The sequence below is a fragment of the Lithobates pipiens genome, unplaced genomic scaffold, assembly GCF_037356315.1.
Source record: "Lithobates pipiens isolate NorthernLeopardFrog02 unplaced genomic scaffold, aLitPip1_a1.2 Scaffold_19, whole genome shotgun sequence".
Taxonomy (NCBI): Eukaryota; Metazoa; Chordata; class Amphibia; order Anura; family Ranidae; genus Lithobates; species Lithobates pipiens.
In genome coordinates this window covers 505,439,205-505,456,775 of record NW_027507764.1, presented here as the reverse complement: position 1 = coordinate 505,456,775, position 17,571 = coordinate 505,439,205, and the positions used below count along the sequence as shown (strand labels likewise).

The window sequence follows — 17,571 nt, the reverse complement described above, 5'->3', positions numbered from 1 at the left end:
TTGTTATTAGAAAAATCCAATAAACTCAATTTTAGTCATACATTTAGGCCAAAATGTATTCAGCCACATGTCTTTGGTAAAAAAAAAGTCAATAATTGTATATTTATTGGTTTGCGCAAAAGTTGTCACATCTACAAACTAAGGTACGTTTTCTGGAATTTACGCAGCTTTTAGTTTACGACTGCCTATCTCATTTCTTGAGGTGCTAAAATGGCAGGGCAGTACAAAACCCCCCCAAATGACCCCATTTTGGAAAGTAGACCCCCTAAGGAAATTGATAAGTGGCATGTTGAGCCCATTGAATATTTTATTTTTTTGCCTCAAGCGATTGAATAATGACAAAAAAAAATTTTATTTTTTTTTTTTACACAAAGTTGTCACTAAATGATATATTGCTCACACATGCTATGGGCATATGTGAAATGACACCCCAAAATAAATTCTGCTGCTTCTCCTGAGTATGGGGATACCACATATGTGGGACTTTTTGGGAGCCTAGCCGCGTACGGGGCCCCGAAAACCAAGCACCGCCTTCAGGCTTTCTAAGGGCGTAAATTTTTGAGTTCACTTCTCACTACCTATTACAGTTTTGAAGGCCATAAAATGCCAAGATGGCACAAAACCCCCACAAATGACCCCATTTTAGAAAGTAGACACCCCAAGCTATTTGCTGAGAGGCATGTTGAGTCCATGGAATATTTTATATTTTGCCACAAGTTGCGGGAAAATTACAAACTTTTTTTTTTTTTTTTTTTTTTTTCACAAAGTTGTCACTAAATGATATATTGCTCACGCATGCCATGGGCATATGTGAAATGACACCCCAAAATAAATTCTGCTGCTTCTCCTGAGTACGGGGATACCACATATGTGGGACTTTTTGGGAGCCTAGCCGCGTACGGGGCCCCGAAAACCAAGCACCGCCTTCAGGCTTTCTAAGGGCGTTACAGTTTTGAAGGCCATAAAATGCCAAGATGGCACAAACCCCCCCAAATGACCCCATTTTGGAAAGTAGACACCCCTAAATTTAGGGGTACACTAGTGAGACTAGGTAATAAATGGCGGGTGCCCTGAAACTATAAAAAAATAACTAACCAACCAGCGTCACCTGTAACAGTTATATAGTGATCACTGGTGAAAGGGTTAACTAGGGGGCAATTAGGGGGCTTTATGCGGTAGTATATGGGGGTCCCTGGCGCTATAAAAAGCTGCAGCGAACCTAAATACCTACCTGCCTAACTAGCGTCACCTGTGACACTAATACAGCGATCAGAAAAACGATCGCTTATTAGGCTGGGTTCACACTGGAGCGATGCGGGAACGCCACGAATGCGCGGCGGGTTCCCGCATCGCATGCCTCCCGGCGGCAGTTCACACTGCCCTATGCGAACTGCTGGGAGTGTCAGTGAAATGTTACTGACACCCCCAGATCAGTTCGCATATCGCAGTGCGATCTGCAAACTCGGATCGCATGGTGTGAACACCCATGCGATCCGATTCTGCTGCGGGCCAAAAAAAGGGTCCCGTGCGAATTTGCGGCGGGTGCGGCGGGTGCGGCGGGTGCGGCGAATGGCTGAACTCGAATCGCACAGAGATCGGATGTGATTTGCACTGCAGTGCGGTGCGAATCACATCCGTTCTCATAAACCGCTGCAATGTGAACCCAGCCTTAGTGACACTGGCGACGGGGGGTGATCACGGGGTTAAACCTTTATTGGGGGGGTTAGGGGGGTACCTTAGAACTAAAGGGGGCTAACCCTAACTGCCCTAACAGTTATTAGTCACAAATGACACCCGCCGGGTGATCAGGGGGTTAAACCTTTATTAGGTAATAAATGGCGGGTGCCCTGAAACTATAAAAAAATAACTAACCAACCAGCGTCACCTATAACAGTTATATGGTGATCACTGGTGAAAGGGTTAACTAGGGGGCAATCAGGGGGCTTTATGCGGTAGTATATGGGGGTCCCTGGCGCTATAAAAAGCTGCGGCGAACCTAAATACCTACCTGCCTAACTAGCGTCACCTGTGACACTAATACGGCGATCAGAAAAATGATCGCTTATTAGGCTGGGTTCACACTGGAGCGATGCGGAAACGCCGCGAATCCGCGGCGGGTTCCCGCATCGCATGCCTCCCGGCGGCAGTTCACACTGCCCTATGCGAACTGCTGGGAGTGTCAGTGAAATGTTACTGACACCCCCAGATCAGTTCGCATATCGCAGTGCGATCTGCAAACTCGGATCGCATGGTGTGAACACCCATGCGATCCGATTCTGCTGCGGGCCAAAAAAAGGGTCCCGTGCGAATTTGCGGCGGGTGCGGCGGGTGTGGCGGGTGCGGCGAATGGCTGAACTCGAATCGCACAGAGATCGGATGTGATTTGCACTGCAGTGCGGTGCGAATCACATTCGTTCTCATAAACCGCTGCAATGTGAACCCAGCCTTAGTGACACTGGCGACGGGGGGTGATCACGGGGTTAAACCTTTATTGGGGGGGGTTAGGGGGGTACATTAGAACTAAAGGGGGCCAACTCTAACTGCCCTAACAGTTATTACAGTCACAAATGACACCAATGCAAAAAAAAAAAAAAAAAAAATGACATTGGTGTCACTGTGACTGGGGGGGCAGGGGTAATTGGGGGGGTGATCGGGGGGTAAAGGGGGGGTGTGAGTGTGCCTGGCATGTTCTACTGTGTGTGTAGAGTGTTGGTGCAACTCACCGATCCGCTCTCCTCCGTGTCGGAACGAAAAATACCGACACGGAGGAGAGAATACATCACTTCCTCTCCTGTGTTTACATTACAGGAGAGGAAGTGATGTCACCGGGGATTTCTATTCGTCGGGAGCGATCGTGAGGGGGTGGCCATGAATGAATGGCCGTCCCCTCGTCCGGGATCGCTCCCGAACGAATACCGACCGCCGCAGGCACCGGGCGGGGGCCCGATCGGGCCCCCGACCCGCGGGAGGCAAGGGACGTACATGTATGTCCTTATGCCTGCCCGTGCCATTCTACCGACGTACATCGGCGTGCGGCGGTCGGCAACTGGTTAAAGCTTACAATCTAGAAGGGGAATATTAACCACTTACAGAGTGGAAGATTTGGCTGCTCAATGACCAGGCCAAAATTGATGTCCTTGTTTTTCCCACAAACGTGCTTTGAGCTTTCAATTGGTGGTATTTGGTCACCTCTGCAGTTTTTTTTTTTTTGAGCTATAAACAACAAAAGCAACAATTTAGAAAAAAAATATTGATTGGTTTGAGCAAAACTTATAGCAAACTATGGGAAAGATTTATGGCATTATTTTTTTTTTTTTGCGGTACTGCGACATTGCGGCAGACAGATCGGACACTTTTGACACAATTTTGGGACCACTGACAATTATACAGCGATCACTGCTATAAAAATGCACCGATTACTGTGTAAATGTCACTGGCAGGGAAGAGGTTAACACTAGGGGGCGATCAAGGGGATAAATGTGTGGTCCTTAGGTGTGATCTAACTGTGAGGGGATAGGACTGACTGGGGGAGGAGACATATCGTTGTACCTACTAAGTAGGAATAAACGATATGTCTCTTCTCTCTTGTCAGAACAGGGATTTGTGTGTTTACACACACAAATCCCCGTTCCTGCTCTCGTGCACGCGATCGCATGTGGCCGGGGGAGATCGAACCCGCCAGCCATGTGCATCGGGTTCCCTGCCGTGCAACAGATGCCTGCTATCGCTTATAAAATAAATAAATAAATCATAATTAACCACTTGACCACTGGGCACTTAAACACCCTTAATAACCAGACCAATTTTCAGCTTTTGGTGCTCTCACATTTTGAATGACAATTACTCAGTCATGCAACACTGGACCTATATGAAATTTTTGTCCTTTTCACACAAATAGAGCTTTCTTTTGGTGGTATTTAATCACCTCTCAGTTTTTTATTTTTTGTGCTATAAAAGAAAAAAGACCGAAAATTCTGCGAAAAAAATGAATTTTTCTTCGTTTCCGTTATAAAATTTAACAGATTAGTCATTTTTTCTTCATAAATTTTGGCAAAAATTTATACTACTACATATCTTTGGTAAAAATAAGTACAAATTGGTGGATATTATTTGGTCTTTGTGAAAGTTATAGAGTCCACAAGCTATGGTGCCAATATCTGAAAATTGATCACACCTGAAGGACTGACGGCCTATTTCAATTCTTGAGACCCTAACATGCCAGAAAAGTACAAATACCCACCAAATGACCCCTTTTTGGAAATAGGACATTCCAATGTATTTAGTAAGAGGCATGAGGAGTTTTTTGAAGTTGTAATTTTTTCCCACAATTCTTTGCAAAATCAAGATTTTTTTTCCTTTTTTTTCCCCCCACAAAATTGTCATATTATCAGGTTATGTCTCACACACAGCATATGCATACCACAAATTACACCCCAAAACACATTCTGCTATTACTCCCGAGTACGGTGACACCACATGTGTGAGACTTTTACACAGTATGGCCACATACAGAGGCCCAACATGCAGGGAGAGCCATCAGGCGTTCTGGAGCACCCAGGACAATTCTGACATTTCTCTCCTACATGTAAAAATCATCATTTATTTGCCAGAAAATTACAGAGAACCCCAAAACATTATATATTTTTTTTTAGCAAAGACCCTGGAGAACACAATGGTGGTCGTTGCAAATATTTATCTCACACGGTATTTGCGCAGCAATTTTTCGAACGCATTTTTTTGGGGGAAAAAACAGTTTTGTGCTTAAAAAAAAACAAAAAAAAACAGTAAAGTTAGCCCAATTTTTGCAAGAAGTGAAAGATGAAGTTATGCTGAGTAAATAGATATTGAACATGTCACTCTTCAAAATTGCACATGCCCGTGGAATGGCGCCAAACGTCGCTACTTTAAAAATCCCCATAGGCGACGCATTAAAATTTTTTTACTGGTTACATGTTTTGAGTTGCAGAGGAGGTCTAGGGCTAGAATTATTGCTCTCGCTCTAACGTTCGCGGCGATACCTCACATGTGTGGTTTGAACACCGTTTTCATATGTGGGTGGGGCTTATGTATGCGTTCGCTTCTGCATGCGAGCACATGGGGACAGGGGCGCTTTAAAAAAATTTTTTTTTTTTTTTTATTGTTCATTTTACTTTATTTATTTTAGTTTGACATTTTTTTCCCCCCAAAAAAAATTTTTGGATCACTTTTATTCCTATTACAAGGAATGTAAACATCCCTTTTAATAGGAATATGGGGTGACAGGTCCTCTTTACAGTGAAATCTGGGGGTCAATATGACCCTACATCTCACCTCTAGGCTGGGAAGCCTGAAAAAATAAAAAATAAAAAAAAAGATTCTGGCTTTGATCGTACTGGCGAGTTGGTAGAAGCACCGGAGGGCGGTGAGGGGTGGGGGAGCGTCTATGGCTGGGTATTGCAGGGTATCACCGAGTATGGCTGGGTATGGCTGGGTATGGCAATTTATGGCAGGGTACTGCAGAGTAATGGCAGGGTACTGCAGAGTAATGGCAGGGTACTGCAGAGTATTGGCAGGGTACTGCAGAGTATTGGCAGGGTACTGCAGAGTATTGGCAGGGTACTGCAGAGTATTGGCAGGGTACTGCAGAGTATTGGCAGGGTACTGCAGAGTATTGGCAGGGAATTGAGGGGTTAAATTCGGTGAGCAGCGATGTGGGCACTGCAGATGCAGCCCACATCGCTGCTGATACCGATCTCTTTCCCCTCCGTTGTACCGACGGAGCGATCACGTGGTAAACGGCCGTGACGAGCAGCCGTTTACCGTGATGCGCGGGGTCCGCTGGACCCGGCGGTCACGGATGATCTCGCGTGCGCCCCAGGGGGAGCGCGAGAGCAGAATTCTGGGAGGCTGGTAATTAACGGCCTCTCAGAGTTAAACAACCGCCCTGAAGCCGTTAATCGGCAATGGGTGGTTGTTAAGTGGTTAATAGTAAATCACAGAAAGGGCTGAGCCAAGTCATTACATCAATAATGGGCAAACATTGATATTTATGTTGTATATTATAATGCCCAACAAATAAACAATTTTCTGACGTACATAAATCTCAGGTAAGTATAGTAGAGAGATTGTAAGACATTTCCCCCTTTTTTTGTCACAAAACATATAAAAGATTAACTACTGAGAAAGGTATGGGGCTGCCCATTCCCTTTTCCCAAGAACAGGAGTAAATAAAAAGTAGCTAGGCCAAGAAAGAAAGAGAAAAGAAAATAAAAAAGGAGGAAGGGGGGGTGTTTAAGATGGCATTACGTCATGATAACAAATGTCAACTGACCCATCAAAGAATGTATAATCCAAAAAAAATAACTGTTCCTTCTTCAGAAAGTACAAACAGATTACAAAGCCCCAGGTTTTGGAATATCTTTCATGTTTATGCTGTGCTTTAACTATCAAGTCCTACATCTTGTTTATATCTTCTACCTTGTGAAGCCAACCTCACAATAGTCGGTGGTAGTTTTTTTCCAATGAAGAGGGACCCAGGACTTGGCAGCATTTAATAGGCGTCATACAATTGATTTTTTTATACATTTTTGTGGGAATGGTTGAAACGTGTAACAAGAAAGCTGGACTGTCAGCAATCTTATATTCCATGAACTTTAGTAATTTTTCGGCCCTCCGTCCAAAATGTGTCGACTTACAACAGGACCAAAATATGTGTAGTTGCGTTCCTCTTCACTCCTTGCATCTCCAGCAAAGGTCAGTTGTATTGGGATAGTATTTGTGTAACATATGAGCAATATGATATCACCTGGTCAAAACTTTAAAGTTGGGCTCCTGAATATTTGTACAGATCAAGGATTTCAGGAAGAATCTAACAATGTGTTGCTGGCTCGATGTAAACATAAGATTTTCTCTTACAGGGTAGGTCTGGTTGTTTAGAGGGAGTGCTCAGTTACTTATAAGTCTAGAAAAAACTTGCAACAGAGTTCCTTCATCTGTACAGTATTCCTCAAAAGTTGTCAAGTGTCGGCAAAAAACCCTGAGCATTTGATATGAAATGTAAAAAATGGTGCTTCCAAAAAGGGGGGGGCTTGAAGGGGCCTGTGTCACTTGTCAACAATGCCATAGAAGGCCATTGTTCCGTCACTAAAAAAATGGGACGCTTGATCACTGCCCAATTGGCATAGGGTTTTGAACGTCTGAGAACTAAGGGCAGGAAAAAATTGTGGGTTCCCTAAAATAGGGAATAAGGGGGAGTCTTGGGTATAGAAGGAAGCCTGTGTACGGACGTGTGAGCATATACAGAGCATGGTACCCAGTAAAGGTTTTGATTTTAACAATGGTGGCAAGTTATCATAGCACCACAAATCTCCTTTTAACAAGATGTCAGTTTCAGCCTGTTCTACTTGCACCCAGAGCTTAGAACTATGGTAACGGCACCAATTATTATTATTATACAGGTTTTATATAGCGCCAACAGTTTGTGCAGCGCTTTACAACATGAGGGCAGACATTACAGTTACATTACAATTTGGTACAAGAGGAATCAGAGGGCCCTGCTCGTTAGAGCTTACAATCTAAAAAGGAAGGGTCAATTGATACAAAAGGTAAAAGCTGTGGGGGGGGTGAGCTGATGGTGGAAGTAAAACTGTTAGTTCGAAGCAGGATAGGCTTCTTTGAAGAGAAGGGTTTTCAGGGATCGCCTAAAGATGGATAGATTATGGGACAGTCGGACAGATTGGGGAGTTCCAAAGGATAAGAGAAGCGCTGGAGAAATCCTGAAGGCGAGCAAGGGAGCTAGAGAGCAGGAGGTCTTGGGATGACCGAAAAGAGCAGCTTGGTTGGTATTTTGGGACTAGGTTAGTGATGCAACTAGGCCAATCAATTAATCTACCAAGATGAGTAGCCTAGAAATATTTCCAGAAAATCACATTTTTTTAAAATGTATAAATAGAATGTAATAAATATGGCTAAAATGTATGTATTTAACTATAAACTTCACCAAGATATAAAACACAGAGTAATGCTGTACAAAAAAAAGTAACAACCACCTCAATCTAGAACTGGCCTTTGCTACAAGGTGCACATGGAAGGGCAATGCACATCACAAACAAAAGATTTCCCAGCACACTTACCGACCAGCCAGCCCAGCCTGCACAACAATCAAATTGGCCCTGTATAACAGTTTACAATAAAAACAGAGGGTTCTGTTTGGATTATGCATATATTTGCAAAAGTGTTCAAAGTGCCCATTTCAAGGGACCTCTGTACGTAACAGAGTAGTGCTGTTCTGTCAACAACACATTAAATGCAGGTAATTTGTTTGCAATGAAATGCAATCAGTAAATGATTTTACTTGGTATTTAACGGGCTGAAGTTGCTGTAGAGCAGGACTCCAGAGCAAGAGAAGCCAAGTGGTGCTTGTGTGCCAAAACGGAACAAGCAGATAGGAGAAGAAAACAAAATGACACCAAGATAAGCTAAGGAGTCTGCTGCTTCTCATTTCACTGTCCAGTCACACACAGGCTAGTTGCAGGTCAATGACAGCCTGGGATTAGAGTAAATTAGTTGAAAGATGCTGACAGTCAGACTGAGGACATCTAGTGGCACAAAATAAGTATTGTGAAGGACAGCTCTGGATTGAAAAGACAATACTGCAGTAAAAATTGCATTCACCATATCTGGTCTCTCACGGTACACAGAACAAAGAGATGCAATTATTTTAGTAAATATAAACTGCTAAATACCTTTTCTCATCGGCAGTATATAGCTTGCAACTTCTACCAGTGTCTGGCCAAGTACTAGCTGAAGCTTGTAGGAGGAGTTTTCATTCTCCTCCAACTGTCCTATGAGGCTGCAGGACCCCTGACCTTCTAAATAGACAGTGCTGATTGACCTTGTGCTGATCACATGCATCCTCCCAATAGAGAGTATTAGCTCCTTAGGGTCCACATTGAGTATAACAAGCATGCTTTACTGCATATACAGTCTGATTTTACTGCTGTGGGTTTAAGAACACTAACATATTTCTTGTTACTTTGGTCAGAGTTCTGCTTTATCCGGCCCATTACTCTTCTTGTACAGTAGGCATAAGACTTCTTGTATAGCATATGACCTTCCTTTCTCTTTCTAGGTTGCTGGAAAGCAAGACTATGGCCCATGTATTCTGAACAGAATTTTAGTACAAGCTAAAATACAAAAAAAAAAAAAAGCTAAGCAATGTCTTAATGCCAGATCTAAGCTTCCGAGTTATGCCACTTGTCTAGTACATGTGTAAAAACATAGAACTTAAGCTGGATGTAACTATATGACCTCTTCTGCACATGGCTCATCAAGGCACTAAGCAGAAGGCCTATCCAGAAAGACCAGAAGATCGCCAGCTCCCATAGGAAATAATCATCATTAACCACCATAAAAGATAATTTCTCGCCATTACTGTAACTCACAAAGCTTTAAACTAGATGTGAAAACTTTCCACCGTTAGTCATGCTGTAATTACTACCACAAACAAAAAATGCCATTACTGCTTAAAGCGCTTATTTTTTCTTCAATGACATAGGCAAGTTCCCTGATACAGAGTGGGCAATCTTACACCACACCTACATAAAGTATGTCTAGCTATTAAAGAAATGTACAAAAATCAAGGGAAGAAAAATAATAGCCAGTCATTGCATAAATGCTCTACTATTACCGAAAACTTACATGAATGTAGAAGATGGGCCAGTGGGAAGAAACCAGCTATGAAAAAGTTCTAGTTTTTACAAGAAAATGAGAAGTAAATATATTAAGACTGGTGGAAGGTTATTTAAAAATATTGGCATAGAATTAAAGTTAATAGTGTTTACTTTCACTTAGCTAAAGTGGAACTGGATAGAACAAAATACCACTCAAAAATCACAAAAAAACAGTTTAACAAATGTCAAAGGCTGTCAAATGTACATGCTGTCACGGTTACATCATTCAAGTCCTACAGTACTGTATAAAGCAGTTTTTGTTGCAGCGAGAAAATTCTCATTACAATTTGTGTTACCTCTTCCACAGTTCTCTCTTAGTTGGCAACTGCAATTATTTAAAGATGCATCAAATTCCAGGCAGTTTGGACAATTTTAGAATAAACCCAATTGCTTGGCTGTCATGCTAGCCCTATTGCCATCAATACTTTGAGCAAAAACGAGTGTGAAATTTTCTTGGATATAGGGGGCCCAAAGCTCAGCCCCTGATATTACCCAAAGGGCAGTTTAAAACATTAGTAAATGCAGTAGTAAGGAAAGCTTTGAGAGACTATAGACATGCAATAGAAAATTATCAAAGACTTTGGGCAATAGAGGTGCACTCAATGGAAATTTTGGTACTGAAAATGCAGGATGCACCTGGCCGATAATCGAAATCGAAAATCAAAACCAAAAAAAAAGGACAGTTTTTTAAAAATATATAGATTTGTATATATAAAATTGTATTATACACTTTTAAATTAATATCATGAATTTAAATAAATAATCTATTGTCAGCCATTATCTGCACCCCTTTAAATTCTCTATGCATGTCTTCACACTAGTCAGTTGAGTTTCTATTGTGGTGTTCAAAATCTTGCCTGCTGCATTTTTGGTCAGATACAAAAAAAATAAAAAACACACACACACACACACACACAGTACCTTCCCATTGAAATGCAATCAATAATGCACCTGTTTTACATTTATGATTGGGTTTTTGAGTCACATGACCTACAAAAAACACTCTATGAGCACATTAAATTGTGGCAAAATCGTCTGCATTTTCAGTACCATTATCGTCAAAGTGCCAAAAACACATTTTTCGGCCACCGAAATTTCGGTGCATCTCTAGTGGGCATTTGAGCTGCACAATTCTGGCTAAAATGAGATTCACAATCTTTGTTGCTTAGAAGATGGATCATGATTTGCTCACGACTCTCGCAGCGTAACATCTTTCACATTAAAACAAAAAAAATGGGGCTAACTTTACCATTTCGTTTTTTTTGTTTTTTTTATTCACTGAAGTGTATTTTTTCCCAAAAAATTGCATTTGAAAGACCGCTGCTTTAAGCTTCAACATTGCTTACACAGGGCTTTCTCCTGCTCCCAACGGATGAACAGAGTTCCAGAGATGGTTAAGGAAGGTATGCACATGCTGCTATGTAGAGCTAAATTAAAAGCAAACCAGTTTCTTTGCCCTGCCAAGACAAAGAGCATTTTTACTTTTCCGGTAAATTTTACAACAAATCAAAAAAATGCATCTTTACTTAAAGCGCATGTTACCCCAAATTCATGTTCCTGATATGTCCCCGCTGTACCATCTATTTGTATGAGAAAGTATCCTGTTGTCTTTGTATTGCTTCATTTATGTGAAATCCCTGGTGTTCCTGCTAGTTCCTCTGCTTTCCTATTAAAAACTGACCACACTAAACAGGAGAGCACACCCCCAGTGCTCTAGCTATGCTGGAAACTCTGTGTGCTCTCCTCCAATGATCAGACTTGTCCTGACACACCCCGCTGCACAGCCATTCACTGGGAAGCTCAGTGTGCTGCTGCTTCTCCTCCCCCCAGCTCTTATACAGCTAAGAACAGAGGGAATGTGATTGCTTATAAAAAAAGGGAACAAAAAAAAAAGTATATATGTTTTTCATTTTATTTCTATTTGAAACTGAATAGGTAGTTTTACAAAGTGATCGTTTACAATCACTTTTAAAGTGGGGTTCCACCCTAAAGTGGAACTTCTGCTCATCGGAAACCTCCCCCCCCCCCCCGGTGTCACAGTTGGCGGGGTGCAGATGCCATTTCCTGTCCCGCCACGCTGTCTGCTGGGACACACATGGGTCCCAGAGACAGCGCGGACCACTCCTAGTGCGCTGCATGACTCACGCATGCTCAGTAGGGAGCGGGGAAGTGAAGCCGCAATGCTTCACTTCCCGATTCCCTCACCCAGAATGGCGGCGGCAGCAGCCGAGAGATCGATCGGTCTCGGATGTCGACATCGCTGGACCCTGGGACAGGTGAGTGTCCATTTATTAAAAGTCAACAACTGTAGTATTTATAGCTGCTGGCTTTTAATATTTTTTGTAGGTGGACTCCCTCTTTAAATACACAAATTCTCAATAATGCAAAGCTTAACACATCATCTCGATAACTAAGTTACTAATACTTTAAAAATAAAAAAGGATGGCTTGTGTCATTTCTATTAATGTTAACGAAAGCAGACTAACCGGTAGCTTAAAATTGCCATCTGGCACATAGACTGGATTAAATAGCTCCTGAATGCTACATTAATTTCCACATCCCTGCAATAATGGATGCCTTATAAAAGGCATTAATAAAAAAGATACACCACTGATACAGAAATATAGACATGTGATAAAGAAGCTGGAATAATCTGCTTCTCCTGAAAGATAACAGTTAAGGGTTACTGCGTGTTTACTGCTGCCTCTATTTATGATATAAGAATTTTGGCAACATGACTAACAACGTCCGGACGTGGAACAACTCACACACTGACCCCAGTGAGAACATGGAACACAATCCACATTGATCTGTTTTCCACTTATTTTATTACCTGCTGAACATGTATATGACTTTCCAGTTATGTCATGTTCCCGACAATAATCTTTTTGGCACTTTAGACATCATGCCACCGGATTTTGTCAGAATATATATATATATTTTTTTTTTCTAACCCAGCTCACAAAAAAATAGCAGATTCCACATAACAGATTTAGGTCTAAGCTTCACTTAAAGCACTCAACCATTTTAAGACATAGAGGTAATCTCCTACAAAAGCAAGGAGCAATTGCTTTTCTCTCTCCAGAAAAGTCATAAATGTTTAGTGCAAGACAAGCATGAAATAGAGGCTAGCTGGGTTCCTACTACATGGTTAACAGTTCTAAAAATGTACTTTCTTCGCAAATCTCTTCACAGTAGACCTGTCCTGGGCTAAAATATTTATAACAAAGAAAAGTAGAAGTGTAGGCACCTGTCCCTGTGAAGATCCTTAGATGTTAGGCCCAAACGGAAAAAAAAAAAAAAAATAAATAAAAAAAAAAAGACTTATTACTTCTTGAATCCTGATTTAATAACTCAGCCTGGCATAAAGCCCTATACCTAATGTAATTGGCAAGTGCCAGAGCCTCTACCACCCATTTCTGCCATTCAACAGGTAATTAAGAGACAGGACACAACCTCAACTTAAGCAGAAGTTAAAGGGGAATTTGTTTTTAATTTATTATTTTAGCAGCTAAGAATGCTGTAATGGCTGAATTTTAAAAAAATGAGGTAAGTACCCGTGCCTGGAGTCTAGCACTGTCTTCCCATAGCCTGTTCTACTTACTTCTTCAGGTCCCGAGCACTGTCATCATGAATACGGGGGCCAGCAATGGCTTCCCGAGGAGTCATAGCTAGTCCTCAATGCTTATGCGCAAAGCTAAGTAAGTCATGCAGTAGGTGGGGGTGGGGCAAGCAGCATAATCCTCGCCTAGGCGATGACTGCGGAAGTACCAATAAAAAAGTAAAATAAAAAATGTTACCTGCTCCATTCCAGCAGTACTTCACTGTTTGAGTGAAGTTGTGCTTTAAAGTCGTTCTAAACGCTGAAGGTTTTTTACTCTAATGCATTCTCCGCATTAAGGTAAAAAACCTGAGCGCTATCCCAAGCTTTGAACATCTCACAGAGCACTGTTCAATCCATCCTCCAAAAATGGAGAGTATGGCCCAAATGTAAACCTACCAAAGACATGGCCGTCCAACTAAACTGACAGGCCGGGCAAGGAGAGCATTAAATCAGAGAAACAGCCAAGAGACCCATGGTAACGCTAGAGGAGCTGCAGAGATCCACAGCTCAGGTGGGAGAATCTGTCCCCAGGACAACTATTAGTCATGCACACCTCAAATCTGGCCTTTATTAAGAAGTGGCAAGAAGAAAGCCATAAGAACACCCATTTGCAGTCTGCGAGAAGCCACGTGGGGGACACAGCAAACATGTGGAAGAAGGTGCTCTTGTAGATGAGACAAAAATTTAACTTTTTGGCCTTAAATTTAAGCGCCATGTGTGGGGGGAAAAAAAACTCACACTGGACATTAAACATGGTGGTGGCAGCAACATGTTGTTGGAATGCTTTTCTTCAGCAGTGACAGGAAAGCTGGTCAGAGCAGATGGGAAGATGGTTGGAGCCAAATACAGGGCAGTCTTAGAAGAAAACCTGTTAGAATCTGCAAGAGACTTGAGCGGGAAACATACAGCCAGAGCTACAATGGAATGGTTTAGATCAAAGCATATCCGTGTATTAGAATGGCCCAGTCAAAGTCCAGACCTAAATCCAATTGAGAATCTGTGGCAAGACTTGAAAATTGCTCTTCACAGACATTCTCCATCCAATCTGATAGAGCTTGAGCTCTTTAGCAAAGAATGGGCAAAAGATTTTCTCTAGATGTGCAAAGCTGATAGAGGTATCCCCAAAAAGACTTGCAGCTGTAATTACAGCGAAAGGTGGTTCTACAAAGTATTGACTCAGGGGGGCTAAATACAGATGCACGCCACACTTTTCAGATATTTATATGTAAAAAATTGGGGGGAAAAATGAAAAGCATTTATAATTTCCCTTTAACTTCACAATAATGTGCCACTTTTTGTTGGTCTATCACATAAAATCCCAATAAAATACATTTTTTGGTTGTAACATGACAGAATGTGGAAAATGTCAAGGGATGTGAATACTTTTTCAAGGCACTGTAGTTATTTGTCTCAGCATACCTTCACACTGTTAAAGAAAAAGTGATAGCCTTTTTCAAGGTATTTTCTAGACTTCAAGTAGAACTATAGACAAAACTTTTTCTTTTGGATAGAGCAAGAGGAATATAACCCGTCAGATTTTATTTCACCATCTGTGTTCCATTGTGAAGCTTTCCCTTCACTTTCTGTCCCATAGCCAAACAGGAAGTGAGAGGAAATCCCTGCAAATTAAAGGAATTCTTGGGTACCCCCAGGTCACCAGAACTAGGGCCCCCATTGGAAGATCTCCCCTCTATTACTTTTCTGGGGACAACCCAAAATTAGGGATTTACTTTTACTTTCAATGATAATGGTAAACAAGACAAATAGAGAGGGTGAATCTCCCTAATGGGGGCAAAGACCGCAATTAATACTGGCAAATGTGTACGTACGCATGCCTCTGCATGCAATCCAAAAAAAAGTTTGCCTTTAGTAAGGCTGCTTTCACACTGGGGCGGTATTCAGGTGGTATTCAGGCGTTACAGCGCTAAAAATAGCGCCTGTGTAACGCCTGAAAAAAACCGGCCCCTTTAACTCCAGTGTGAAAGCCGGAGGGCTTTCACACTGGAGCGATGCGCTGGCAGGACGGTGAAAAAAGTCCTGCCAGCCGCATCTTTGCAGCGGTGAAGGAGCGGTGTATTCACCGCTCCTAAACCGCTCCTACCCATTGAAATCAATGGGACACCGCGGCAATACCGCCGGCAAAGCGCCGCTGCAGCGGCGCTTTGCGGGCGGGTTTAACCCCTTTTCGGCCGCTAGCGGGGGTTAAAACCACCCCACTAGCGCCTGCACACCGCCGCTAAAACGACGGTAAAGCGCCGCTAAAAATGGCGGCACTTTACCGCCGACGCCGCTCCCGCTGCAGTGTGAAAGCAGCCTTATACTTTCAAGCTGCAGAGAATGGTATTGCTTATTCTTTAATCTGTGCATCTAACTTGGAAATAAAACCATGCATCTTACCTGAGCCCCATCTTTTAATTTCAGGATGCACTCCATAGTGTTGATTGTTATCACTACCGATTCTGACCCAAGTTTCGTCCATGGTACGTGTATTCGTAACTCGTGTATGTGACCACTGAGAAAGGTGAACGGAAGCTTCAGCTCCTGATAAAACACATCACACAAATATGTTAAAGGGAATCTGCTTCTGTACTAAAACACATTTCATGTACTGCAATCAGGAAAAAAAAATAAAAATACATACAGCATTACCACTGAATGTTGATATCCTAATTCATAACATAATGCTAACCTCAGGGTAGCCATAGCCTTTTTGTGCAGTAGTTCCTTGAGTGATCTCAAACATTCTTTAGTCATGGGAGGAGCTCATAAGTTTCCCTATATATGGAAGTGCTGGGTAATGTCACTGGCTGCAACAGGTGAAAGAGGGCAAAACTGCTGGGGGTGAGTGTAAAAAGGCCACGGCACTATCACTTCTTGTAGTCTACAGAATTAAAAAAATAAAAAATAAAGGGAAAAACCCCGCACACATCACTGAAAGTTTTTTTTTTTTTTTTTTTTAATGGCCAAGGTTTAGAGTCAGAAAGTTAAAAAAAAAAAAAAAAAAAAAAAAAAAAAAAACAGACAACATATACCTTACACAGCAAAGAAGAGTGCCTAGGAAAGAAGCAGGTTTTTGATGTCCTCTAAAAAACTATATTTCTCATAATTTGAGAAATTTACCATGAAGACTAAAGCTGGCTACACAGACAATTTTCTTGTACAACATTAATTTAGATTTACCAAAACCATATAATAATATGAGGTCAGCCCTAAACACTTTCTTTTGCTGACATTTTATTGAAAGTTTTCAATATAACAAGAGAAGTAAGACTCGTTTCACACTGAGGCAGCACGACTTGCAGAGCGACTGCCTCCGACTTGAGCGGAGGCTTGCAAAATGACTTCTGTATAGAAGTCAATGCAAGTCGCCTGAAGTCGCCCAAAAAGTAGTACAGGAACCTTTTTCTAAGTCGGCGCGACTTGTGATGCTCCTATTAGAATGGTTCCATTATACAGAATGGAGAGCGACTTGTCAGCCTGACAAGTTGCCCCAGTGTGAACCGAGTCTAAAAGCAATGTGTAAAACATAAAAATATCAATGTACTTTGTACAAGCATTACTACCCAAATGTAAAGCAAGAGCAACGACGCTCTTATGCAGTAATAGAGCGTGGATTAGGCAGGAATTACGGAACATCAATTTGTAAGCGTAAGCTGAGCATCTAAAACATAAGGGTCATTTATTCACAAGAAATGCCAAAAAGGACGACTTCCAGGCAATCGAATCAATATCATGTAATCTAAACCACGGATGTCCTAGCACAACTAGATGGCCACGGCTAGGATGTTCATCCGCAGCCTACAGAAACTCGACAAAGGGAGGAAGCATGCAAAGGCAAGCAGCAGAAAGAATAGAGAAAGCGAGAGAGAAAAGGAAATTGAGAGGGGGGGAGATGGGTACCCCGGGGGTTTTTTAAACTGCACCACGTGGAACCTTAACAGTTCTAAGAATCGGGATGTCACTTGAAAAGATGGAAAATTGTCTATCCAGGGCTGTCATGTCCGTTGGAATTTGTTATACTTGTCCTTAAGGATAGCCATCAGTCTTTCGTTAATGAGCGTACCGTGAACCTGGTTTTTAAGCTATTCAAATATAACAAGTGGTGTCTTCCATGACTGCGCTAGATCGTCGCAATGAAAACGTGAGTAATTAAGGTGCGTTCTCGCCAAGGACTGGTATGATGGTAGACATTTTGCGATCCTAGCTGGGCTAAATACCAGACCAAAACACTTTAAAATTGTATGCAATCAGGCAGTC

General features: G+C 42.1%; 1 protein-coding gene across 2 annotated transcripts in view; it reads right to left on the bottom strand.

Moving 5' to 3' along the window:
- The window catches only part of VPS13B (vacuolar protein sorting 13 homolog B), a 1,337,220-nt gene that overhangs the window by 1,301,889 nt on the left and 17,760 nt on the right, over window positions 1-17,571 (bottom strand). For both annotated transcript variants that reach the window (XM_077493096.1, XM_077493095.1), the window contains exon 3: window positions 15,712-15,855. In XM_077493096.1, coding sequence (XP_077349222.1) covers window positions 15,712-15,855 — 144 coding nt within the window. The remainder of the gene's footprint in view (window positions 1-15,711; window positions 15,856-17,571) is intronic.